The 26,196-nt window shown below is 40.6% G+C and overlaps 1 protein-coding gene and 2 long non-coding RNA genes across 5 annotated transcripts in view; 2 read left to right on the forward strand and 1 right to left on the reverse strand.

The window, feature by feature from the left end:
• The window catches only part of STMN2 (stathmin 2), a 38,413-nt gene extending 27,416 nt beyond the window's left edge, over positions 1-10,997 (forward strand). The window contains exons 4-5 of the mRNA XM_053992861.1: positions 7,592-7,783; positions 9,648-10,997. Coding sequence (XP_053848836.1) covers positions 7,592-7,783; positions 9,648-9,707 — 252 coding nt within the window. The 3' untranslated portion in view covers positions 9,708-10,997. The remainder of the gene's footprint in view (positions 1-7,591; positions 7,784-9,647) is intronic.
• A 4,257-nt stretch (positions 10,998-15,254) lies between these two features.
• Positions 15,255-16,992, reverse strand: LOC128815829 (uncharacterized). 2 transcript variants are annotated; one of them, XR_008439731.1, is made up of 4 exons: positions 16,946-16,992; positions 16,692-16,812; positions 16,483-16,550; positions 15,255-15,430 (listed from the first exon to the last, which is right to left on the reverse strand). It is a non-coding gene; the product is annotated as an uncharacterized LOC128815829 (long non-coding RNA). The 2 variants fall into 2 exon arrangements; XR_008439730.1 differs by lacking the exons at positions 16,692-16,812; positions 16,946-16,992 and having other exon boundaries at positions 16,483-16,670.
• Positions 16,993-17,072: 80 nt separating this feature from the next.
• LOC128815822 (uncharacterized) lies at positions 17,073-18,767 on the forward strand. Of its 2 annotated transcripts, XR_008439729.1 has the most exons (3): positions 17,073-17,157; positions 17,608-17,723; positions 18,608-18,767. It is a non-coding gene; the product is annotated as an uncharacterized LOC128815822 (long non-coding RNA). The 2 variants fall into 2 exon arrangements; XR_008439728.1 differs by lacking the exon at positions 17,608-17,723.
• The last annotated feature ends 7,429 nt before the right edge of the window (positions 18,768-26,196 follow it).

Consider the following 26,196-nt stretch of genomic DNA (forward strand, 5'->3'; position numbering starts at 1 on the left):
CTGAGTTATTTTAATAGACAAGATCCTCCACATTAGCATTGCAGCAAAAATTGCCGGGAAAGGAACAAAGAACAGAGCAAAATGTTTCTTTACATCACTGTTAAAATCCCTGGTGTTCTCACATCTTAACTATTGACTTCATTTTTGCCCCAAAAAAAGCATAGTGCAGAGAAGAATAAAAAAGCAATTAGAGGAACAGAAAGTCTTCCATAAGAAGATAAATTAAACAGTCCACTTTTGAGCTTGGAAAGAGACTACAGATGAGAGATAAAATCGAAATCTACAAAGTCATGAATGGTAATGAGAAGATGAATAGGAGCAATTATATTCTGTTTCACACAATCCACAGGGAACAAAACATTCAAGGGAATTATCAGACAGCAATTTCGAAAAGGAATCATGTTTTCATGTATTGTTTATTCAAGGTATATTTGTTATCACAGACTGTTTAGAAGTTATTAAAATATTATTTAGTTAAAAAATATAATAGCAAAATTGATAGAGCACTACCTTGTAGGAAGTTATTATGTGAATGAAACTTGTGACTCAGAAAATATGGAACTTGCTGATTGATGAAAGCTAGAGAGATTTGCCCAACTTCATCTCGAGTTTCCCTCATCATCTTCTTCCACTTTCTGCTGCTAGACAAACCAGGCAGACTTTTTCTAAAAGCCAGTATGGCTGTTATTATCATACTTTTCAATCTATGTACAAAGCTGTCAGGCATGGCCATTCTAGATCCTGTCCTTCCAGCACAATTCTAACTCAAATCAAGTATAACTAACGGATGAGAATTGCCTTCTTGGAAAACAAGTTGCTAATGAATTTTATGCTGCTTAGGAGTTAGGTTCTGCTCTGTTAATTAGGCAGTGTTCATTAATAAATTTTCAAACTCATGAGACCATCTAGAGCAATACATGCACTTCAGTAGTCTCCTGCTTAGGCTTTTTCCAGTTTGTCATTCTTGTTTTTTTCCTTGTAAGCTTTTACAGGACTCCTTTCCGTTTCTTCCCTTTTTTCTCTACCTCACCTGACAGTCATGACCATTTGGGCTAGTTACAGATTTGTCCTTTCCACTTACAGAATCCTCTTTACAGCATGTCCCTATTATATTTTTCTTTTTGGCATATGTGTGCTATATTTTCCTACCTTGGTGGATAATCAGCAAAACCTTTTCATCCTTCTCAGTTAAGAAATTAGTGCACTGTGACCTTGTATGCAGCAGAAGTTTTTCTTACAGAATATTTCACATTTATCAGTTTTTACCCATTGGCCTTGAATGTTCAGCTGTTATTATTAGTGGTGTACAGACTTCAAAATGCATATGTCAAATTATTTATTTTTATTGCCTATATTCAATTTTCTTAGTAGCATTAAAAAAAAGAAACACTAAAGGGATGTACATTTCTTCTAGACTTTGGATTATAGAAGAGAAATTGTATGTAATTAAATCCTTTTAACGGCTTTGTATTGGGATGAAACTGAATCAAGCTTATCCCTAGAGCTTAGTGTGACAAAGAATGCGGGAAAACAGTCTTTTTTTTTTTTTTTTTTTTTTTTTTTACTTTCATGCTGTTGGATATAGACTTACAGCTTCCTGGGTTTTTAATGCTGTTGGAATGAAATGCCACAAGACAAGCCTGCCGTGCAGCCTGGTCTGGGCCAGGCTCACTGTGCTCCCCACAGCAGCAGCCAGCCCAGGGCACCTCTGCCAGCATCAGGACCACACTCAGTGCTGGGCTTCAGCATCCAACACACTGCCCCTTTGAGCCAGCCCCACAGCCTGCCCAGAGGTAGCTCTTGATACTCTTAATCCATCTCTGCTCTGGCCATCCATGCTTTACTGCTCTGTACAGGAGGCTGATGGGGGAAAGGCTTTGCTAGGGCAGGGAAGGCGGCAGAGCTGGGGGACAGATATTCCTCCCTGGATATTGCATGGCACCTACAGAACTGCTGCTCCAGATGACAGACAGAGAAGGGAGCACTCCTTCCCTGTTAGAAGTTGAGCTTTCTTCTTCTACCTCATTTCTGTTACCCTTTCCCACCAAATTGTAAGGTGAGAAGGATGGGCATGAGGATAGGCAGTGCCCAAGACATATGTCTCCTGCCTTGCCCATCCATTGATCTCCCTTTCTATTGCTGCTGGCCCTCAGCTGTGCTTCTGTGGAGAAGTAACACAGCACGGAGCATTTTTCCATGTAAAGGTTCCAGTAATAGGTGTAATCAGCACCAGAAACAGATGTTTCTGTCACCATAGTGTGTCTATACACAGTGGTTACTGTAAGTAACCACTGGCCAAGTAACCACTGTCCTAAGTAACCAAAACTCCAAGAAACTTCACAGTTCCTCATCCAAAACCACATATTAGCTTATGGATATGGGCCTGTAGGAAGATGTTTGCTATCAACAAGGAGAGGATTTGGTGTTAGGCACCATGGTCTGTCTCAGAGCAAATAGAGCCGTGAGCATACATCCCAATGCTGGCAAACATTCTCTCCCCACTCTGCCATGGGCTCTGCCACTAATGAACAACCATAAGACAATTTGACATTGATCTTCATTAACTTCATAATGCCAGGCCTCCAACTGCAGCAGACTGTGAGGGCGGAGGCTCAAGTGGTACTTCTTACATGCCCCCAACACACCTTGTTCACCCCCACAGGTCATAACCATGAGAGCAGCAGTTTTGTGCCAGTTGAGGAAGAGAAAGTGAGTTTTCTTGAATCACAACATGGATGAGCTCTTTTTTTTATACTTAACATCCCAAAAGTTGTACAAAAATAAATTTTAAAAAGAAAAATTTCACCAAAATTTAAGCAAAATTTTTCATCATCTAGCTTCATTAGAAGCAGAGCTTCACCCATAGTTACAGATCACATGTCTCTGACTCTCCTGCCAAGTAGGCATTTCTGAAAGAAGTCTAATTTGAGACCATTCCCATGTTTTCACATGGAAAAATTCCAGCCTCGGTTCCTTCCCCTGAAAACATCAGTACTTCAAGTCACCATACCAAGGCATCACCTTGGCATTTACATTGCAGTAGAAGCCTTTCCTCCTGTCTTCATAATCTGCTCCATTAATACTATCTCTTAGATACACAGTGTATTGAGGAACACCAACATTATTGCAGCTTCTTCTGAACAACTGCATTGTAAAAAAAAAAAAGTCAGTGAACAAACGTGTTTTGAAAGAGGAGCACTCATGACTGGTGGTGTGTCTCAGACACCCTAGTAACTAAGGGTACTAGTCTCTGAGGTGGAATGCATTCAAGCTGAAATTTCCAGCTTAAAAGCAGTTGTGTGAACTCATTTCTTGTTTAAGAGCAATGAAGGATTAATTTTATGTCCATATCAATTACTTCGATATTTGGATATATCTGTCGAACAAAGATAGATAGATGTGAGAAAATAAAGCAGCTCTTACTCAGATAAGGAGAATTTTCTTCATGTTAGTAATAATTAAACAATGTATCTCCAAAGGCAATTTCCATGACTAATTTTGCTCATGAAGTGAGTGTTTAGTAGTCTGCATCTATTTCCAGCCATCTAGGTACCAGATGTAGATTTCCTTTTGAACCACTCATCTCTGAAAACTGAAGATGCATGTGATCCCTTAAAAATATGACATGAACATCATAGGAGTTTGCCTGCATTTTTAGCACATCAGTATGTTTCTTGAAGCAAAGGTATCTGTACCAGGACTATTTTCCAATATTTTTATTCCTCTGTATTTAATTATTAACAAATAAATATTTTTGTTTCTCCACATTATTTTGTGGCCTTTTAGTACCTTAAGGGGGCTTGTAAAATGGAGGGAAAGTGATTTTTTCCAAGCACAGATAGTGATAGAACAAGGAAGAATGGTTTTAAAGTAAAAGAGGGGCGATTTAGATTAGATGGTAGGAGAAAGTTCTTTAATATGTGGGCGGTGAGGCAGTGACACAGGGTTGCTCAGAGAAGCTGTGGGTGCCCCATCCCTCAAAGTGCCCCAGATCAGGTTGGATGGGGCAGTGCACAACCTGGTCTAGTGGAAGATGTACCTGCCTATGGCAGGGGGGTAGAACTGGATGATCTTTAAAGTCCATTCCAGTCCAAGACAGTCTATGATGATTTGATTCTACGATGTAACATTAGATGCTGCAGCTGGAGTTGCATTGGTTATGCCCTGTTATATTTAAGAAGTCTTCTGACTATTCCCCCTTGAATATTGCTTTTTGTTTTCTCCACAGTTTCATATTTTTTTCTCCTTATTAATCTTCTTTATCTTTCATCCTGTTTACAGCCTTTTTTTTTTTCATTTTCTCACCACATCTGTTTAAGAAACACCATAAGCAGTATACAACTGTGTTAGAACTATCGAAAATTTGAAAACATCCTTTCCAGCACTTCAAACAGTGTTGAAAATAAACTTGAAATAAAAACCTCCTATGTATGTTGGAATCCTGCATCACTGTGGAACTGTGTGAGTCCAAACACAGCCATTTAAAAGCCAAGACAAACAACAAAGGGAGTCTATTAATCCCAGCTCCCCTGGGTATCCGTGGTCATTCATTTACCCATTTCTGGATGTGTAGTAGACTTTGAACAGACAGGGTGGCCAAGTTCTTTTGCCAAATGGGTTGGAAACAGAAAATCATTTGACAATCCAGTACAAATACATAGCAGGCGCCTTCCAGAATTGTCATAAGGGGATTTCAGAATGGTCTGAGCACCAGGGAAACAGGCAGACTGACAGCTGGGGTACAATGCCATTAGAGAAGAGACATCAGTCTAAATGAGATTCTACCCTGTGGATGTTTTGTGGCAGGGAGGGGAGTTCCTTTATTTTTAACCAGTCCTGGGTACCAGTGATTTTCCTGTCTCAAAATTCATCACAATATGCCATTAAAGACATATTGTAAAGGGAAATCACAGTAGGGGTATGCAGTCAGTTCCTGAGGCCTGGTTCAGCTTTCAAGCAGTCTTTTTCTGGTGCCAACGCAATTTGCATCCAGTAAATACTGAATTAGAGTATAAGGATTTTCTTCATCATCCTGAATTATAGGACAAATTACTTTTGAATGTACTGTCTGCCAGCACAGCATTCAGAAATGTGTGTACTTTGACATGGAGCTCTAATTTTTCACTGTTCTCCAGGACTTATGATAAAAAGTCTTTCCAGAAGGCAAAGGATTTGAATGGAAGAAAACAAATCTTGAAAAATGGGCAAGTGCCTCAAAATCTCAAAGGCATTTTGCTACCTCCATTGAAAGCAAATGCTCTTTTAAAAAATGCTTCTTATATGCATAGTCCAAGTCTTACTTTTTATTAGTGCATGGCTATGTTCTTGAAAATTGTTTTCCAAATCTGAAAAGGTCTGATAACACATTATATATGCATATATAAACACCATGAAATGTTAGCCTTTCAGATGAACAAGTCAATTCTGAAATGTTTCATGGGAAAGGACATTACAATTAGTCTGATGGTGTCTTTTCTATTCAAACTCACAACAGAAATAGAAATGCATTATCAGATTATCCATTATTTTTAGATCATTTAAGCAAAGTGTTTACAAAATTCATATCAGCAAACAAAATTTAATGATCATAACTTTTCCAAAAATAGATGAGAGATTGATGTTGAGTAGTAAATTAAACAGAAAATGCAGAATAACTTCACAAGCAATAATCAAACTGGGCCACTTAGGTTTGTCCACAAGTGGGAAAGAGAGATGAAAATATTTAATTATTTCAGTTTTACATTGTATCAGATCTCTTAAAATAACTTTGTTACATAGTAAAATAACCTACAGTTAAGAACTGTTAAATGCTAAGTATCTAAAATCAAACATTTTGTTTCAAAATAAACTACTTTTATTATATTATTATTAAAAATTTTGATATTTTTACTAAATTTTTGGGGCTTTTATGATTTTTTAATTGCTCTACAAATTTCCTTCTTCGCCCAGCTGTACTTATCTTTGGCTCATCCTTCTTCCATATTCCACCAGTGAAATTCCCTCTACTTTTGGCTTCATCTAACTGAGGGGCTTTGTTCCCACTTGCAACATTTTTCATCTGACAACAGAGTCAAAGACATGAAAAATGCTTGTTCTATTGCTCTGTTCAGCATATGCTGTAAGTGAGAGAAGAGCAAGGAAGAGTCTCGGGGAGGTACCGGCCTTTCCAGGACTCCTAACAGCTCCAGAGATCAGTTTGAGAAATGAGCCTGTACCTGCAGCCAGGCCAGAGGTGAAACTCATTAAATGATAAGGGTGCTTGGAAGTGGCTCTCTCCTATGATCCCAAGCAGGCCATTACAGCCTTTCAAAGCCAGATGTGTTTTACTCCAACATCTTGCTGCAAGATGTTCTGGCCTTAGCAGCCTTTTCTAGTATCTGCTTTATTTGCCCTGTCAGTGCATTTGGTTTTAGGCATATCTTACTTCCATTAAAATATTTGTTTTCTCCTAGTTGAGTCTTGCTCATATAAAAGAATTGCAGCCTTTTTCAGTCCATTTAAAGCCACATGATGGAATTTAAAAGACTTCATTACCACTAATTGTAATTAATGGTTAAAACCCTTAATTTAGACCATAAACTAACTCATTTTTATGGATCACAATGGGAACAGTGCCTTGGGATCAGCCCTGAAATACGCATTTAGCCTCCCAGTGCCCTATTTCATTCTCTATTTTTCTGTTTCTTCTCATGCTGTCTCTCATTTATTTTATCCAGAAGTGTATGATGTTGTTCATTGTTTCCAGCTAACTGTCTTTTCAACTAGACTTGCCTGAAGAATGGGCCCAATGCTGCAAGTTTTTTGGCTTCTTTCCTAGGATTAGTGGTTTCCTGTTAGAAATTTGATTTAATATGAATAACAAAGCTTATGCTTCTGAGAAGTGAGTTTACAAGGAAAAACACAATATTAAGCATAGACTGCATCTGTTTCATTCCTAGTCGCAGTTTTCATCTTCCTTGAAAAACTTTTAACTAAAAATTTTTGCTATTGTCTATGCAGTAAAACACTTCTTTCCCCTTCCGAATCAGTTAGATTAATCCAAATATTCATGTAATGGGAAAAAATATTGTCTGAATTGGTGCTGCCTGTCTTTCATGTCAATAAACGGTCATTAACTATTCAAGCACATTAAAAAACAGTAGAGCCTGGGTGAAAATTGCACTTGTCCTGCATCAGCAATCTCCCTTTTAACTCTGTACATTTCTTCAACCCCAGGTCCCTATCTCTAAAGATAAAAGGCCTATGGCTAAGAGACTGCAGCTGTCAGAGGTTGAGCAGCCACTGCAGTAATCCAGGCGAGCCAGGGCAGCAGCACATCAGCATTTCTTGTTAACAGAAGTGCTTTGGACATTTCTGTGCTGCTGTCTCAGGCATGTACCCCACATTTAGCCAGTGTTTCTAAACCCGTGGTTTCGAGGCTAATCCGGTTCAGTCACAAAGTGACCTTTCTAAAAAAAAGGCAGCAAGCTTTACACAGGTTCCACACTCAGGGAACTGTTGCCCTGTGGCAAGGTACTGTGCTCCCTGGCAACATGGCAACATGCTTTACTCCTCACAAGTATTTGTTCTCAGCCTGTGTCTCTGTTTCCAGTCCCAGGAGGCCCAGGTGCTGAAACATCTGGCAGAGAAGAGAGAACATGAGCGAGAAGTGCTTCAAAAAGCTTTGGAGGAGAACAATAACTTCAGCAAAATGGCAGAGGAAAAGCTGATACTGAAAATGGAACAGATCAAAGAAAACCGTGAAGCTAATCTAGCTGCTCTTATTGAACGCCTCCAAGAGAAGGTAACCACACCATCACTCCTCACCTTAGACTAGAGAGGAAAAGCTAATCAATATTTTGCAGAGATGTTGCACATAGTCCTTATCTCAGTTGCTACACTTGAGCTACTGAGAGACTGAGAGATGCTCCTTAGTCTTCATGGCCCTTTGCTGGACTGTCTCTAGAGAAAGGTTGGTTTTCTAGCTTTTAAGAAGTTCTGTGAACAAATGAAAGGTCACTTGTGTTTAGATTTCAGCTTCTAAGAAAAGTCCCTGATCAAATCAAACAACTGTCCTATGTCTGTAATTCTTGGTTTCTCAAAGGAGAAAGATGAAAAATTATGAGGAAAAAATCTTTCATATACAGCAAAAGAGGTCTGTCTTTCCACAAGTCTTCAAGGAAGAGAGTAAATTTTCCTATGGAGATCTTCGGTATAGCCAGGGACTCACAAACCCTAGATGCAGGATGAAGTATGCCCTTCTCCAACAAAAGCCTTCACACAAGGGAGAGAAACATGTAAATAAAGTTTTAGAAGCATTAATAAAAAAATAATTAATTCTGCTTGAGTGATCACTTGTTTCCCTCAATAATGAACTTCCTAATATATTAGTAATCTGGCTAAAGAAAATAGCTCTCAGAGGTTTTCAAGGAGATCTTCATAAGCACCTCTACATCTTTGATGGAGACAAAAGTATTTGAGAGTAGGAAAGAAACAACAGAATCCAAAGGATGATGTTACAAGGAACTACACAAACAGGATAATTCTTGAGTTTAAGAACCATATCCAGATTGCTTGACATTTTTGCATTAGCTTCATTTGCAGGCACATACCCAGACCTTATGAAAATGAAGGGAAAAGCAAATTAGTTATCCTTGAGGTCCAAGAGGAAGTGGGAAGGACAGCTGATGCATCTCTGTCCTAGGTTAATGTTAACAGACTGTTAAAACCTGTTTCCACCGAAATATGGTGGTATATATGCATGAAACCCAAGAAAGACTTCTGAGGAAAGATGACAGTAACTTACTGGAAACATTTGCGCTGACCAGTAATGAAAAAATACAATTTTGCCAACACTAAAACATCAAAAACAAACATAAGTGAATCCTTAATATACAGAAAAAGAAGTGAGATATCTGGTCCCAAGTCTTCTAAAGTTACACAGATCTGTGGGTGCCCCAAGGTATTGGTGTCTAGAAGCTACTGCAGAAATAACTTCTGTATACTGCAGTTAATAGGAACACCAAGCAACAAATCCCTTATAAAATCTAGCATTCAGTATTATAGATCTTTCAAGTACTGATTTACAGGTTAAGTTAGTGCAATAGGTGGTATTTTTCATCATAGCCAGAGAAAGAATCAAGAGGACAGGTAGCTTCAGTGTCCAAACCAAGGAGATGTTTGAGATGTTCAGATTGACTTGTTGAGACTAAATTTTTGGATCTTTATTACAGTTCCTAAATGCTACAGATAACAGAGTAACTAACAAACAATGTGCAGGCAATTAATTCCTGACTCATCCTTCCCTATATTTAGTTTAATATCCAGGAATTCAAAGGGCAAATGTGAGCATGTGGCACATTTTATGCTGAAAGCAGCACCTCTCTATGTGGCCCTTTTAAATGAAACTCTGTGAGGTGCTGAGGATTATAAGGCTATATCAGATAAAAGACTGAGCCTCCAGAACAGGAATAGAAAGTAAATACAAAACGTGCCTCAGGCTGGTCTGGTGGATGACACCTCTCCTGTGTTGCTTCTTTTAAAGATGGCTGTGAAACAAGTTTTGCACAAGCATCAGATGCATGACCTGAACAGGTTGTCAGCATGAAGCTCCCTGGGCAGGTGGAATGAGAAAAAGATTTAATTTTTCCCTTCTTGATGTTTTCCAGGAGAGGCATGCTGCAGAGGTCCGTAGAAACAAGGAGCTCCAGGTGGAACTGTCTGGCTGAAAACAGCAATGGTGGATGTGACCCATCCCCACCATTAGTAAACTCCCCCTGCCTATATTATTATGGATCATGCGATATAAGTATGGGAAATGTATGACGTGGTTTAAAAAAAAAGATAAAAATCAAGAACTCAATAAAAAACTTTAAAAAGAAACAAAAAAAAATAAAAACAAAAACAATGCGGTCTCTTTGCAGAATGATTTGCTTGATGTTTAAAAAACTTGGATCTTATTTTGTAAATACTTACATTTTTGTTAAAAAATACAATTATTGCATTATGCAAGTTATTTCATAACCTTACATGTCCTGTAACAGGCTTCTGATGTTGTCTATTTCCACTCGGTTGAATTTGCTGGGTCTGTTCATTTGAAGCACCTCATGTCTAATTCCATTCCCTGCGACTTCTCGTTCCAACCCACCATGAGGTCAGTAGTAGTTCTATGGTGCTAGAGGCCAGTCATTGCCTAATAACCTAGACTGCTTTGCCATCTATAAGCTTTCTTGAAACAGTGACTAGATCACAGGTATTGTGACTTCACGTTCAGCTGTCCAAGACAAAAGGCTCTTAAAATGGTTTTTCAAATGCAACTTATGCTGCAGGACTCTGTACTGTGCTGTACAATTGAGGTTGAATTGCCACGTAGAGTGTTTGTTGCTTCTGCTTTTTGAGATGAGAGGCAAGAGAATGAAATCAAACAAGAACAGTTTGAGACAAATTTAAGAGGCACGTTGTAACCATCAAGCTATGACAAGTTTTGGATGATGCCAAACAGCCATACAAATGCTAATTGTAAAGTGAGCTTAATTCACCACTTGAAAATTTATTGATGGAGCGACTAATAAATAGCATCAAGTGGCTTTATCTGTAGGTGCCATGATCTATGATACTTATCTGATGCTACCACATCAGTACATTATGTAATAGTACAAGAGGCTACCGAATATTTCACCTGGAACCCATGAGCCAGTTGTTACTGTTTTTTTATGACACTGCTGACTTCCATTCTTCATGACCTTTACTCTTCAGTGTTAGCCAACCCTACCTAGTGTCAGACATCTGGGACTAAGAGGGCTGAAGCAGGAGGAATGACTAGACAGGGTGCTTGTGCCAAGTACAATACCACCAAACCTAACACATCATCCCCAAAATAGCTGCAGTTTTGAAGTTGTCCCTAACCCCCTGGAGGTTGCTGCCTGCATATTCTACTCTTCATTAGTGCTATTTTCCTGTATGTCATTGTGAGCAAGCTGTGATTAATAAAGAATTGGGGTTCTGTGAACTGAAAAAGGGCTTGTTTCTTCTCTCGCTCCATTATGCCTCTGGCAGGTGCCCATGTAAAGGGAAAACCTAATGTAGTCATAAAAGCATGAAAATGAGACTTAAACAATTATTAATAAACCAAGCCTATTTCTCTGCTAATATGGGACTAATCCCTGCTATGCATTTTCCAGTGCTTAGGCTGTCTGTTTTTAAAGATTACCATATAAACTAAGCCTGTAAATGTGACCTCTAGCACTGAGTTTATTATATTATACACGTGCACATGCACTCCTTAATCCTGACTCAACACTGGGGGAAAAACGGAATTTCGAAAAGTAAATAATCTATCTCTGGGTACATACATCAATAACTACAACAAGATTGTGGATGTTAACACACTGGTTTTCAGGGTAGAAAACATTAATTTATAGGATTTATTGAAGAACAAAATCTTTTCGGTTTCTGCTGAGCTCCAGAGCTGAGATGTAAAATTAAATCAGACCCCATTTGGAATTGGACAAGTGATAAAGAATTACCTCTAGGATTAGTAGAAAATTAAACTAATTATTTGAAGTCATCAAAGTCACATCATTTACTTGCTCTTTCAGAGTGTTGGACTTTATGCTCCAGGTCTGCAACAGTCAGCTTTTTTATTTTAGCAGACTATTTTGTTTTGGAGCCAAAAAATGGCCTGCAGTCAAAAGGCAGCAGAAGTTGAACATGGAGAAAGGCTGTAAGCTCAACTCTGTGTGCAGTGAACTCAGTACCACAGAATGAAATGAGTATTCCAACTTGTTACAGCAGCTGAGTCTTCTTGCCTAAATTACTTATCTTTCTCGTTACCAGAAGTAAGCCTGGCATGGAAGCCAGGTAGCAGACGTTGAGTCTGGAAGACATGAACTTCAATGGTGCCAAGCTCGTAAAGTTTGTATCTTGCTTTAAGCCGCAGTAAAAAAAAAGGACATTATTGTAATTAAACTTAAGGTCCAGGATCTTAGCTTGAGGGCTCGTGGATTCTGCTTTCATTTCCCAATGGCAAGCCACTTACAGTTTTCCCTGTCCATTGATTTAACAAATTCTGGAAGTACTTCAAGCCCTTTTCCTGTTTGTCTTCCTGGCTATGGTTGCTCAGAGAACAAGCCAAGAACAAATCTGGTGCTGAGCCAAGCAGGGCAACCTGCATCACTTCCATGGGGTTCAACTCTCTTCCTCCATGAAAAAGGGTGTCCATACCCAGAGTGCCAACTGGGATGGTCTCCAGCACACTCTCACCCACTGCAGAACTGGGCTTTGCCTGGTAAGTGCTTCTCAACAGGTACCAAGGCTGCACCAGGGAAAAGAGTGAAGAACCAGGCAGTGGGAGCACTGCTGCCCCACGTCACAAACCATGCTCTGCTCCTGCTCACTTGGCTCTTTGAACAGTGGAGGGTCTGCAGTTCAATTTATTAATGTATAGCTATGCTTTGAAAGCTTGTTTGTAAAGATACTGCCGATTTAATCTCTAATAGCAAAAAGAAATATCTGGAGACCTGCAGCATAGCCATTTCCTTATTTACTCCTGTTTCCTTACATTTCCTTATATTTTGCTTCAGTTCAGCCTTTCTAGCTCCTCCCTGCTTGTGCTAGCAAAAGTCTATTGTTGCCATGGGTCTCTCTTTATGTGTAGCTACAGATAAAGGATCTTCTTGAAAAGTAATAAAATATAAGTATAAAGGACCTGGTTTTTAAAGTATTGCCATTTTGGTAAGACAGGGCTTTTTTAATTCAATGGCAACCAGATGGTTCAGGGCTTTTAGATCAAAAAAATTAGGCAGCTTCTTTGATTAACTGTAGATGCCCAAGTCCATGCCATGAGCTGTGAGTAGCTGCTGCTGAACTGCAGAACATTTTCCATAGGCTGCCTGAAACCCCCCACCGGACGGGAGGGAGGCTGGAGCATTGGCACTGCACCACACAGATGTTTCCTCCTTTCACTGGGCTGTATGATGGCTCAGAAGCAGGGCAGCACATCCAGAGAGGCATTTCTGGCCTCTGACCTCTGCAGGTCCAAGGACTGCCACTCCAGGCGTGGGTAGGGTTCGATTTCCTCTTGGTTAAATCATCGGTTGTGTCAAAGCTGGCACAAGGCAACAGCCTGAGTAATCAAACAGCAATGGCTCAAACCTGTCACACTTCTCGTGGTCCTACTGAAGCCACAAAATTTATGCACAAACCAATTCATAGAATCCTAGAGTCATTTAGGTTGGAAGAGACATTTAAGATCATTGGGTCCTGGCATCATTAACCTGGCACTGCCAACTCCACCACTAAACCACGTTCCTAAGTGTTGTGTCTACACATCTTTTAAATACCTTCAGAGATGGCAATTCAGCCACTTCTGTTCCAGTGCTTGATAACCCTGTTGGTGAAGAATTTTTTCCTAATATCAGAATCACAGAATCACAGAATCATTTATGTAGGAAAAGACTATTTAATCTAACCTATGACCAAACATCACCATGTCAACTAGACCATGGCACTAAGTCCATGTCCAGTCTTTCCTTAAACACATCCAGGGATGGTGACTCCATCACATCCCTGGGTAGCCCATTCCAATATCTAATTACCCTTTCTGTGAAGAATTCATTCCTAATGTCCAATCTGAACCTCCCTTGGCACAACTTTAGGCCATTTCCTCTTGTGCAGTCACTTTTTACCTGGGAGAAGAGACCAACCCTGCTACAACCTCCCAGTATTCCCAGAGTCAGGAGGCTTGGATGTATAGTTTAAATCCACCACCAGTTCAGAACTTGAAAACAATGCCTTTTCTTTCCCCTTTGTTAACATGCCTCTTGTCACACGGAGGGTTTTTTGTTGCTTTGTTTTTGAATGACTGGAAGAAAATCCTAACCCTTCTATAGCCAAATAGCAATGTCTGCCCATTCCCTCTCTCCAGAATCCCCAAACGTGTGACTGATGTACAGCAGCATTGTACACACACTCAGAGCTGCCTGCCTGACTGCTATCCAGCAGCCCTGTCAGGGAGATGGGCTCTGTGATCAGCACAGGAAAGAGTTTTACTCCCAGCACCTAAATTATGCAGAGAAGAGAAGTACTTCTCTCCCCCCTCCCAGAAGGAGCGAGACATTAGGGCAGCATGAACATCTTTCTCATCCCGCTGTTGCCAGATCCCATCATGTCAAATCAAACCCTCCCATCAGGTTTTGATGGAGAGAAGCAAGGACTGCACAGGAACAGGCAGGCCCCACATCCATTTTGCACCACATGCCCTACTCTGAGCATGTTCCAATGGGGGGAAGAGGAGACATTCACTCAGCAGAAGGGATATTACCAGAGTGATATTGGGATAATTTTAGGCAACTTTACCAGTGCCTCAGGGCTGGTAACACAGTGATGTTGGTGCAATACTGCCATGCAGTGGTCAGAGTTTACAAGGGGGAGTATCTCTAAACACACCAGGGATTGATTGCAAGGATTTCCTCTGAAGAATATCCATTCCATCTGCTGTGCAGTTTACACTTTACATAAGGGTCTTTATGTAAGGTAGATGGTGGTTTTGAAATCTGAAGCCTGAGTCCAGACATTTTCAGGTTTAACTCCTCTGTAACAGGAGTGACATGACCATCAGTAACCGTAAGTCCAAAGAAAGGACTGATATTTTTGTGTGGAACATGGAGCAGCCAGAATTACAATTATTGCAACACCACCATCAGAAGCACTCCTGACAATGATAATTCCTGCGTTACTGAAACTTCAACTATGTCTAGAAAGCAACATAGTGCACAGCAGCCAGCTCAGAAGACTGAGAAAATGATAAAAGCAATGTCTGGAGTACAGGGAATGGCAAAAGAAGCTACATCAGAAACCATCAGCAGATTAGGGGCTAAATGAACTGTGAAACAAATGTGACATTTGAAAAGTAGTTTCCATCTCCCAGTGAAGGAGAGACCATAGTCATCCTTGAAGCTGTGTCCCTTGAAAAACACTGAACTCTTTCTCCATCCCCACACCACTTCTTGGAAATAGGGCACAAGACAGAGGAATCTAAAATCCAGCCTACATTATATATGTGTGTGTGTGTTATCCATAGCTCTGTGAGCAATAGGAACCAGAATATACTTGGATTATGCCATGGATTGGGGGGTTCTCCAATGTACAGTAAAATGCCTGTGCTCTAGCCATTCATAATTCCAGTGCTATGCTGAAGCTCTGATGCCATCTGATCTTTTAGTTTTCCTTCAGGAAAATTCCTGAAGATTCCTTTTACTATTCAAAGACCATGGGAATGCATATAATTGATCATTTATTTACTTAGAGAAACATTTGCCTGCTTCAGTCTACAATATAATGTCATGCTGCCCTTCTTTTGGATGGCAGTAAATAGCTGCTGGAAAATGTCTTCCTGATGTAACACTTTGGCTTCGGTGAAATGGGTCACAGAAAAGGGAGCTCCTGGGCAACTCTTGAAGAAGGAGACATGAAAGGCATTATCCCAGATACAGCCCAGACAAGTGTGATATAAGGAAACAGCCAAGCTACAACTTAAATTTCTTTTAGCTATTGTAGTTGCAATGGATTTTTAAATAAACTTTGAAAAATAGGTTCACCCTATCAAAATACATTTTTGAAACATTAGCTCTTAAAAGACACAGGTTTCCAAGAAGTCGTTTAGCTAATAATTTCTACATATTCAAAAAAGTTGGCAAATATCCCCATGTACAACTGCTTCTAGCCAGAAGATGGCAATCTCTTAATATTTAATAGGCAACTACAGATGGTAAATTTTATTTTGAAGAGCCTTTCAACCTCTGCAGAATCCTGAAATCCTGCTATGTGAAGTCTGATGTTCTATATTTACCCTAAAATATGGGCTTGGATTTATATAAAACATAAAAGATAACACTTTTCCCTTGGGCAAATTTCATTGCTTTTGCTACATTTCCTTAGAAATACAGCATTGGGCAGACATTTAAAAGAAACTGAAGGATAAGGTAGCCATATGAATAAACAGGTTAATATTATGTGTTCCTTAGTCTGGAGCTTAGAGGCTGATTCCTGCTCCTAGCAAGTCTGAACCAGCTCTCCCAAGTGCTGGACGGAAGCAGGAAAACCTCACTGCTCTTCAGATGGATTTCATGTAGGCTGAAAAAGGGTGATGCTCAAGGCATAAGAAACTGGAACATCCCTTCCTGCACTGTGTTTTACACTTAGATGTTTGCAAATGATGAAATAAATGGTGGAGTGCAGTGGTATATGAAGAGCTGTCCATGAACTGGTTGCACAGATTGCATGTTTTCCTGACACAGGTATTAGCCTGGGAGCAGCACTGGATGAGCACACATCTTCTGTCTCCAGGGACGAGTTTGGAGGCAGCACAGCTGATTGCAAAACACAGGCTGTGCTCAGATTAACAGTTTCTGTCAGACCTTAGATGTCCCCTTGAAGGGCCAGCTCAGTCTGCCTTGTGCCATGCTCCTAGGACACCCTACCAATGCTGGAGGGAGCCTGACTCACCCAGCATCTCCTTGGGTGCTTGTCCATGCAGGCACAGCCTGCGGCAGAGCTGTAGGGAAAGATGTCATCTGGGAAATACAGAGAAGGAGGAGGCTGATGGCTGCCACCGAGAGACAGCAGCAAACTGGCAGCAGCAGCCAAGCTAGGAGAGAACAAGGGTGAAGCTGGGGGATGCAGCTTCTGCTCTGAATTTCCCCAATCCCTGGCACCTCAGGAGGGGTCCTGTGGGAAGGTCATCCACACATGGATGTCATTGTTTAATTCAGCAGGCAACTAAACACAACACAGCTGCTGGCTCACTCCCTCCCATCAGGGTTATGTAGGAGAAAACTGGGGGGGAAAAAGTAAAATTAATGAGTTGACAGTTTTATAGGACAGAAATTGAAAGGTAATAATAATAATAATAATAATAATAATAATAATAATAGTAGTAGTAGTAGTAGTAGTAATAGTAATGCTATACCAAAAAAGGGATGCACAATGCAATTGCTCACCACCCACTGACCAATGCCCAGACAGCTCCCAAGTTTAGATACTGAGCATGATGTCATAAGGTATGGAATATCCCTTTAGGTGGTTGGGTCAGCTGATCCAGCTGTGTCCCCTCCCATCTCCTTGTGCCCCCCAGCCTTCTCAGTGGTGTGGTGTGAGAAGCTGAAAAGTCCTTGACTCAGAGTAAGCACTGCTCAGCAAAACATCAGTGTATTATCAACATTGTTCTCACCCTAAATCCAAAACACAGCATGGTACCAGCTACTAGGAAGAAAATTAACTCTATCCCAACTAAAATCAGGACAGCAGGGTCCCAGAGCATCCTGGGAACTGCACTCTGAACCCATCCAAGATGCTGTCCAGCACTAACACCACTGCAGGGGTGTGTGCTCTGTGCTCCCCAACTCACAGCAGGTCATCAGCACTGGGCATTATCTGCTTGTCCTCTGGCCAGCTGTTGGCTCCATATTAGAGCTGACTGTAGAAATGATGCTACTTCTGCATTTTGCAGTGCATCTTTACCCTTCTGTTTTACACAATAATCAGGTGCTCGAACTGGTTTTAATTTTTTTTTCCCCTATGAAAGGATTCATGATCAGTTTTTGAAAGCACGCAGGCATCTCTGTTCTCTAGGGAGAGCACCTCCGCAGCTTTGATACAGCTCATCATCAAACCAAGCTGGAATTGACACCATTGAAGTTCAAGAGAATCTTCCTTATTGTTTCCCAGTAGTTTTATGGTTATCAAAGGTGCATAATTTCTTATAATATTCTTCCAGAGCTCTGGAACATGCAGAGTTTACAGTCTTGGCAAGGTGTCTTTTGGCCTTTGCAAGATGCTGCTGTGCCTGGCACATCCCAGGCAGGGCTGGGGAGTCCCACATTCCTACCAGGCAGCCTGTGGTTGGGCACTGGGGTCATTCCTGGGACACAGGGTGCTCACACCAGCTGACCTTGGTGCCATCATATGTTTAACGCTCTCAGATGCATCAAGAGGTCCTGGCTACACAGAGTCCCTTGCATTGCCCAAGGCACCTTGCAGCACATGTGTGAGGGTGTATTCAGACAGCTCCACGCTCCTGGCCTGGGCTCAGAGCTGGCTGAGCTCAGCCAGCTTGAAAACAGAATCTTCCCCAGCCAGGCTGGGAGTCCCAGGATGCTGGGAGCAAGCACTTGGCTGCTGAAGCACAGCTACAACAGGCTCCAGCTCACCCAGAGATGCTACTGCTTACTGCTGTAAGCATGGAACCCTGTCACAGATTTTATGGAAAACTTGGATATTTTCTATGTATTAATACTGGGGAAAAAATCCTCTCTTTTTATTTGGACCAATAAAATATAGGAACTGCTTTTTCATCACCCCATTTTTCTCCTTTCTGAGAGAAATTAGATATTTCTTAGTTTAGAGGAGAAAAATTTCCTGCACTGAAAGAGAATTGCTCCTTTCTTATGTACTGTAGCACAGGGGGACTACTATGCAGTCAGATACTGTTTGACCTACAGTCTTCCATGGATTCTCCAAGCAAAGAAAGAAAGGGAAGAGGTTTCTAAACTGAAGATAATTTCTTCCCAAGGATGTAGATCACATAGGTGTAACCTGTATATCTCCTTTTCTTTCTATCACATTTCAATAGGCTTAAAAGCAGGACAAAAGCAAGAAGTCAGCCAAGTTTATTCCAGTTTCCTGAATAACTCTGCATTTTGGAGCTCTAAAGTCCTGTGCCCAGCATAGGATGATGTGCACGTCTGAGATGTAAGCAAAAATGAATGATTAAAACAGAAACATGCCATTTTCTAAGCAGCATCCTAATTTCTGTGGAAAGGGGTATTGCACTTTCTCTCCCAGCAGTGGAAATCAACCACAAATTCTTCAATATTGAATCCTGGCATGACTATACCCATAAACTTTGTCTTTCTTGGTTTGTCTAACATGGGAAAAATTATCTTTCTCCTTATTCTGCTCAGTGATTTGTTCATTATTTTAGTGTTAACAATGATTTATTTTCCTCTCGCTAGCCTTGTAGTAGAAGATATACTTGGCTGAAACCACAGAAAAGCTTTTCACAATGCATATTATCTCACTAAGAGAAAGGTTCAAAATAGGACTTTGCATCTTTGCATCACTGTTAAGGCAGTATTATTCTCCAAATGACCACTATGTTCACAGTGGTCTTACAAGAAAGCAAATAGAAATACAAAATTATCTCCATTACGCTTAGGCAGACAAGAACTGACTGAAAATAGAGGTGCAAGTAGATAGAGTTGCAGTTTTATTCAGCAACTAATCTTAAAGAAAGACTATATAAAGAAAGACTATAAAATGCCTAAAGAAGTGTCAGAACAACTTCAGTTTTTCTCAGAATTAGGTAAGACTCGTGAATGTTACCATCCTGATGGGTATTTCTGAGAAAAAGCCTAGAGATGGTCATAAATAAAGCAAGAGGCTTTAAGAAGACAAAATCAAGTGGATATGTGGGTGAAAATACAAATATTCATGGTAGTCTTGGCATTGCATGGGGTAGCTGCTCACATCAACAGAGGTAACCCTGTCAGTAACTCCCCATATTAAATGTAAATATGGGGAGTCCACAATGGCATTACAAATATGGCACTTTCCATAGGAAAGGTACTGGAGAAATCATTATCTACATCTCTTCATACATGTTGGCTATGATATGCCCCTAAAACCATACAATCTACAAAGCATCAACAGCTCCATATGGAATCATAAATTATTTTCACATACTTATTAAAAGCCAGCCACATGGGTACTGGTGGCTCTGGTGAAAATGTCCTGCATTCAGGCAGCTGCAAATACTCGACCACCAGTAACAGATTTTAAACTGTCTCTGGAAAGTTGCTGGAAGCAACAGATAATGTTCCTATAAATGTTATTAAATCCAAAGCCACTCAAAGCAGAAATTAAAGCTTCTCTAATTTTGCCTTCTCCCTCACAGTTCAGATGACTCACATGCCATCTACCTTAGTTAAGTGGGCTTCTCTCATGACCCAAGTCTCCAGACAACTGCCCTGGGTACCCTTACGAGCTACTCATCCTCTGAGTATGGCACTGGGCTTCATTTGGTACAGCAATCACATGAGAATGAGAGAATGGGAATCCAGGAAATTCTCAAGTGCTATTGAATATTTCGGGAAAGACACTTGCCCCTTACTACAAACTGCTTAATATTTTCTGGCAAACGAGCTCTCAGAGGCCATGGTAGAGAAAAATACATAAAGGAGAAAGCAGAGAGTTTCTAAAGTACATTTTAGCTTACCCCATGTTATATATTTTGTCCATCATGACATAAGATATCACAAATGCTGGTAGAAGTGTTTCATGGCAAATGCAGGTCATGCTTTGGGATTTGGAAGAGGGAATAAAGTAACAAATAACAAGGTAACACATCATTTTTGGTGTTTGGACCTCATCAATTTGTGTGCACTTCTTGAAACAGTGCCCTTTGGAAACTTGTTTAAGTCACACACAAGGAATTGCACAGAATCCAGTACTTGTCAAACTGAAGTGTTCTACTTTGGGAAGAATTAACTTTGCCTCTCAAAACCAGCTGTGGATCTGCAAAATTACTTATGGCTAAGTTTTTTTCCCCTCTCTTTCTAATTAATCACAATCTGATTTACTTGGTTTACTGAAGCCAGGACCTCTTTTATGGATTCTTAAAAGGGAATGGATAACAGGGCAGATTTAGACTGGGCACTGGGAAGCATTTTGTTACCAAGAGGGTGGTCAGCCATTGAAACAGACTTCACAGGGAGGTGGTCAAAGCTCCAAGCTTATCAGTGTATAAGAGGCACTTGGAAAATGCCCTTAAAAACATCCCTTAACTTTTGGTGAGCCCTGAGTGATCAGGATGAGATGATCACTGTAGGTCCCTTCCAACTGAAATTGTCTATTCTATTTTATTCTGTGCTATGCCATTTAATTGGTTTGCTCGTTCATGTTTTCATCCCTGAGAGAATATTGAGTGAATTTTTGGTGGTGAAAATATCTTGGTTTTTCTTACTCTGAAGAAAAATGGATGGTGATATAACAGCCACTATAAATACATCCTCAAAGTAAAATCTTTTCAGTTATAAGTTTAAGCTTTAGTATTTTGATCACACTTCAAAAACCACAAAGTTTAAAATTAACTGTAAACTTCATTAAAAAAAAAAAAAGTAGCACTTAAGAGGTATGGCTGTTCATTTATCTTTGCACGGCTAATAAAGGATCTGATGTGAATATTCCCTTATACAAACAGAAATTTGTTCCACTGTGTTAGTTAATGTTGAATCAGGCACTAAACAGGTCATTCAGAATCCCATAGCTGAGAAGTTGAGTCATTGCAAAAAGGAAATATGTAGAGTCACTTGAGTAAATAAGAAAATTCACACACCATGACCCTTCAGGCAATATCCTTTTTTAAGATACCACATCATAATTGTGCTTAAAATGGGAGGTACATTGTTGTTGATCTGTAACTGTGGCAATCATTCTTTCATTCATCACAGGTATCCAAGCAGTACCTGTATCTGATTGCAAACAGAAATAAAAGCAGTATCAGCAAATTAAATACTGTCCTTGGCTGCCTAGGAAAGAAAAAAGAAAAAAAGAAAAAAGAAAAAAGAAAAAAGAAAAAAGAAAAAAGAAAAAAGAAAAAAGAAAAAAGAAAAAAGAAGAAAAAGTGATCTGGTTAAATACTTGTGACTTCAGGTGTGGCTCAGCTCAGGCACTGCATCTGTCCATTCTCTGACATGGATGAACTTTCTGAGTGAGCCACTTTCCTCCTACCTTCCTGTTTGCCAGGAAAAGCTCTCATGAGTTTATCAGTCCTTGTTGTGCTATTAATGAAGCCACCAGAATAGAAGGGTTGGTTCAAGGCATAAAACCAGTAGCAGACTCTACATTTCAACCAAGTACCTAAGCAGTGGCATGTGTTAAGACCATGCCTCATATAATGGATACAGGCAACACTGGGCTCATGTTGGCAGCAAAAAAAAAAAAAAACAAAAAAAACACAAACAAACAAAAAAAACCAAAACAAAACAAAACAAAACAAACAAACAAACAAACAAAAAAAAAAAAAAAAAAAAAAAAAAAAAAAAAAAAAAAAAAAAAAAAAAAAAAAAAAAACAAACCAAACCAAACCAAAAAAAACCTGCATGGAGAAGTTTGCCTGCTTTACCATCACTCCCAGCCACAAACCAACCTATCCCCAAAGCAGGAAAGGCAGGCCACAGCCCCGTGCAGCCTACATAATTCTCCCTTCATGTTTAATGCTAAACATAAAGTCAAGGACAAGCTGTATATGTTATAGTCAGGCATCTGCAAAGATAATTGCAAAGATTACCTCTATCTATTTTCACCCACCCCAAAGAGGAGTTTCTTTATCAGTCCTTTTGGAGAAAGATGTAAATAATATAATGCTTATGCTCACTTGTTTTAACTCGACATGCTCCCAGTGTTCCATCACCCAGAACATTTAAGGGAACCACAAGAAACTGCTAGGAGTAGGGGAGCTCAGTAGTGATCCCACATAATTTAAGATTATTTAAGGTTCTGGCAGGATACTCCAAGTGAGCAAAGCACCATGTAGGAGCCAAATGAGAAAAGAATCTGGTTCATCCTGGTGTTGAAAGATGGCTGACCTTTGAGCAAATCCACTCATAGTTGTTATGTACCAGAGCAGATCTGAAGTAAAGACAACAACAAATGATGCCTAGTGATGACAGCTAAAACCAGAGTCCTAAAACATCTATCTGCTGAGTAGAGCCAAGCAAAGCATCAGCTCGTGCCTCTGATCACAGGCCACCAAGAAAGAGCAGCAGCATTCCTTGGCACATTCAGTAGCCAGGCAACTTTCCATGGCTATTTTTGACAACTCACAGGTGGTGGCCAGCCAGTACATTCTGCAGATGGGCAGATGATCACATCTTGTTGCCAAAAAGCTTTAAGTGATTTACTCCCTTAGAGAAGTCCACAGTATTTCTAAGCTCAGACCCAAGCAGCAACATCTCAGTACAGGGTGAGCTGATAAAAAGTGTCCAGCAGGTGATTTGTCACTTCAGCTTATTTCTCAGAAGAGAAAGCAGAGCTTACAGTGTTCTTCCCAGCTCACGGAGCCCTCAAAGTTACCTGTACACCCGGAGGAGGGTTGTGTCAAGCCCATGAAGGTGCCTTTGCCACGGGTGAAGTTTGTTTCTGAGCACAAACATGCTGTTGTGCAGTGCATTTCAGGCAAACAGTGCAAACATAAATCTATCCAAATTTGGGGGATGCTTTATGGAGAGCTGAAGCCCCTTTGAGTGGCATGCTTCTGCCAGCAGAAAATAAATTGTATGAATCTTATGCCAACTGAGAGCATCCCTTTTTAGCATTTTTAAACACGATGTCACGTAGGAAGATGCCAGAGAAGTAGTCAGAAAACAAAAGAAACTGCAAGCCAGGGTCTTGCAAGCCTCCAGTGGAAACGGTATTCATGTCAAATGACATAAGTGTCAAACATGAGTCACTGCTGCCATTTCTCCCTTCCCAGATGAGGGAAATCTATACTCTGTGGCCAAGGCAGAGCAGGACAGGATGACAGATATTAGGCAGTTTGACTCCAGTGCAAATGAGCTGTTAGGGTTTAATAGAAGTGTCTCTCTATAATGCACACTACATTTCCATAGCACCCAATGAAGGACTGGAAACTGTCTTACAGCCAGTGTGAGTTTACCAACATTTCAGTGGCAGAAAGCAATACTCTTGGAAAGCTCTCCTGAACCGCTGCCCGCATTTGGTAGCTGTGGTGACTAATACAAAGCCGTTGTTTTAAAAACAGCATTAGAACAAGAAAGCTACTTCATTTTCCTTCCTGATTGTAGGCCAAGTGCCAGCAGTGACTGACAGCTTGATCTGTCAAACAAGAAAGACAGCTTGATCTGCCAAACAAGAAAAGTTTAGGTTGGGAGGGTTATTATTTAGACATGAGAAAGGTGATGCACCTTTGAAAGTGTGTACACATAAAGCATGTCTTTTCATTTTGAGAGCATAGTCTTAGATAAAGGGGCTGCTTAAACTAAGAGCAAAGTGGGCCAATCCTCAGCCACTGCAATACTGGGAGCAAAGCTCCAGCAGCTCACGAATGCCAGGAATCTGGCCTATTGTCTGCCTTTCCACCCCACTTTATTGTCTGTGAAGTTTGCCTTCAGTGTACCCAAGTTTGGTGTACTTCAGTAACTCAGTCAACAGAGGGAAGCAGATGGCAAACATTTCCTCCCAGAAGCCTGGGGTTTCTTTCTGGCATTTTAGCAAAATGAGAGGTATCACAGATGCAAACCCTCTGGCCAGCACCATTGTGCTTTGCCATCAGGTTTCCTCTCTTGTCAAGGCATCACTGACTCTTAAAAGTCCAAGTGACCTGGTTTGGTTTTGGGACTAACAGTGTACATGGTTTGAACCTTATCTCACTTCAACAGTTTGTCCAAAAAAAAAAAAAAAAAAATCTGTTGGGGAAAAAAACTGCTAACCCTGATCCTCCCTGCTCATCTGGACACCATAAAGGCATGCATGTTGTTAAGGTGACACCGTGTCATCCCTTGCCCGTGATGTGCAGGCTGGGTTTTTGCCAAGAATAAAGGAAGAAGTTCAGGGACCAGGAGGGAGGATTTGCTGTGGTGGCTGAAAATGATGTTATTTTTTTAGGCGTGCTTGTCTGTGAGCCTGCAGGACCCTTGGCAGTTCAGTGTGCCCGATGCTTTCCACTATTTTCTCATTTTTTAATAACACTTAATTCAAACTTATGAATAGTGACTATTTCACCAGAGCATAACCATAACCTGTCATCTGGAATAGGCATTTGCAGTAGTGAAATGCTTTTGCTCAATAGAGATACTAGTACAGCTCCAGAACAGAAAGAGATTTTCTGACACTAGATTACTTACTGTAAGAGATATCTCAGTGTTGAGTGGCACTGAATCATTATTTGTCCGTTTTGACCATGTCAGACTTTATCCCACAGGTTCCAGAGAGAAACAGCAATCTCCAACTGCAACTGTGATCTCATCCCCCTGAAGACAGCAGGGTGAAACTTCTAATTATTACCCATGGTACCAAGTCTCTGCACAGGTTTTTTGATTGGTTTTGGTTTTTTAAAGAAATCTTCTTTCCCTTATGCCATAAATGTTAGAACTGAGCCCTGACACAGTTGCTGGCCTCAGAGGGAGAAGAAGGAAAACCCAGGAGAATCAGCCCATTGCACCCCAACATGCAGAAAGCCAAAGAGATGTCAGGGCACAATACATACTATAAAGTTCTTTGCTGGAACAAAAGCACCCTCATTGCACTCTCATTCTCTTTTGAATCAACAGAGTTGTAAAACTTATTTCTATAGGCATCTATTTTCTCTCTCTCATAAAATTGTATGAAAGCGTTTCCCCAACAGCCCCGTCGCTATTGTGCAGCCCACACCCCCGCCCCAACGGCGCTCCTTCGCTCCCATGGGCCTGCCACTGAATACAGCAATCACTCTGCTGCCTCACAGCCTTCCTCCTCATGTGAAAGACAGAGCATAAACAAAAATTGTTCCAGAGACACTAATCTGTGTTTTCTGTGCTCTCCCTAAGAAGAGACACAACTGACCTATTTTCCTATGTCCTCCAGAAAAATTTTCCTACCCACTCTAAGAAGATTTCATCTTTCTCTCCTTGCAAAGGATTGCAAAACAAGTCCTAACAAGTCCTAATTGCCTTTTGTTTTTCCTCTGACATCATCATGTGAAGACCACTTGCCCAAGGATAGAAGGGCTCCTTGTTCATTCCTTGAATACATCCCTGCCATCACTCCAAGTTAGAGGTTGGCCATTTTAAGCAACTGAGCCATGTGTAGGCACAAATGCCTTGCTGAAGCATCTGGTTGTTTATTAGTGCTGCACATTTGTCACTGCTTCTGGTATCAGGCAGTAGAACTAGAGAGGCAACAGAGGGAAGCAAGCAACTAGTTAGGGGGAAAATAATCTGTGGCATTGTTTGTGCCCAGGGAAGACTGTAAGAGCACAGCTGTGTCTGCAGAAATTCAGAATATGGGGCACCTTGTGAAAAAGGAGTGATATTTTATTGTCAGCTTCTCATCCAGGTAATTACATCCATTTCATGAACAGAGGCAATTTCAGTGATAATAAAGGTTCAGCCTTATCTGATGGTGATCCTATCTCTTGTGCCCAAGCAACTGATACATCACACA

Source organism: Vidua macroura, chromosome 1, assembly GCF_024509145.1.
Source record: "Vidua macroura isolate BioBank_ID:100142 chromosome 1, ASM2450914v1, whole genome shotgun sequence".
In the NCBI taxonomy this organism is placed as follows: Eukaryota; Metazoa; Chordata; class Aves; order Passeriformes; family Viduidae; genus Vidua; species Vidua macroura.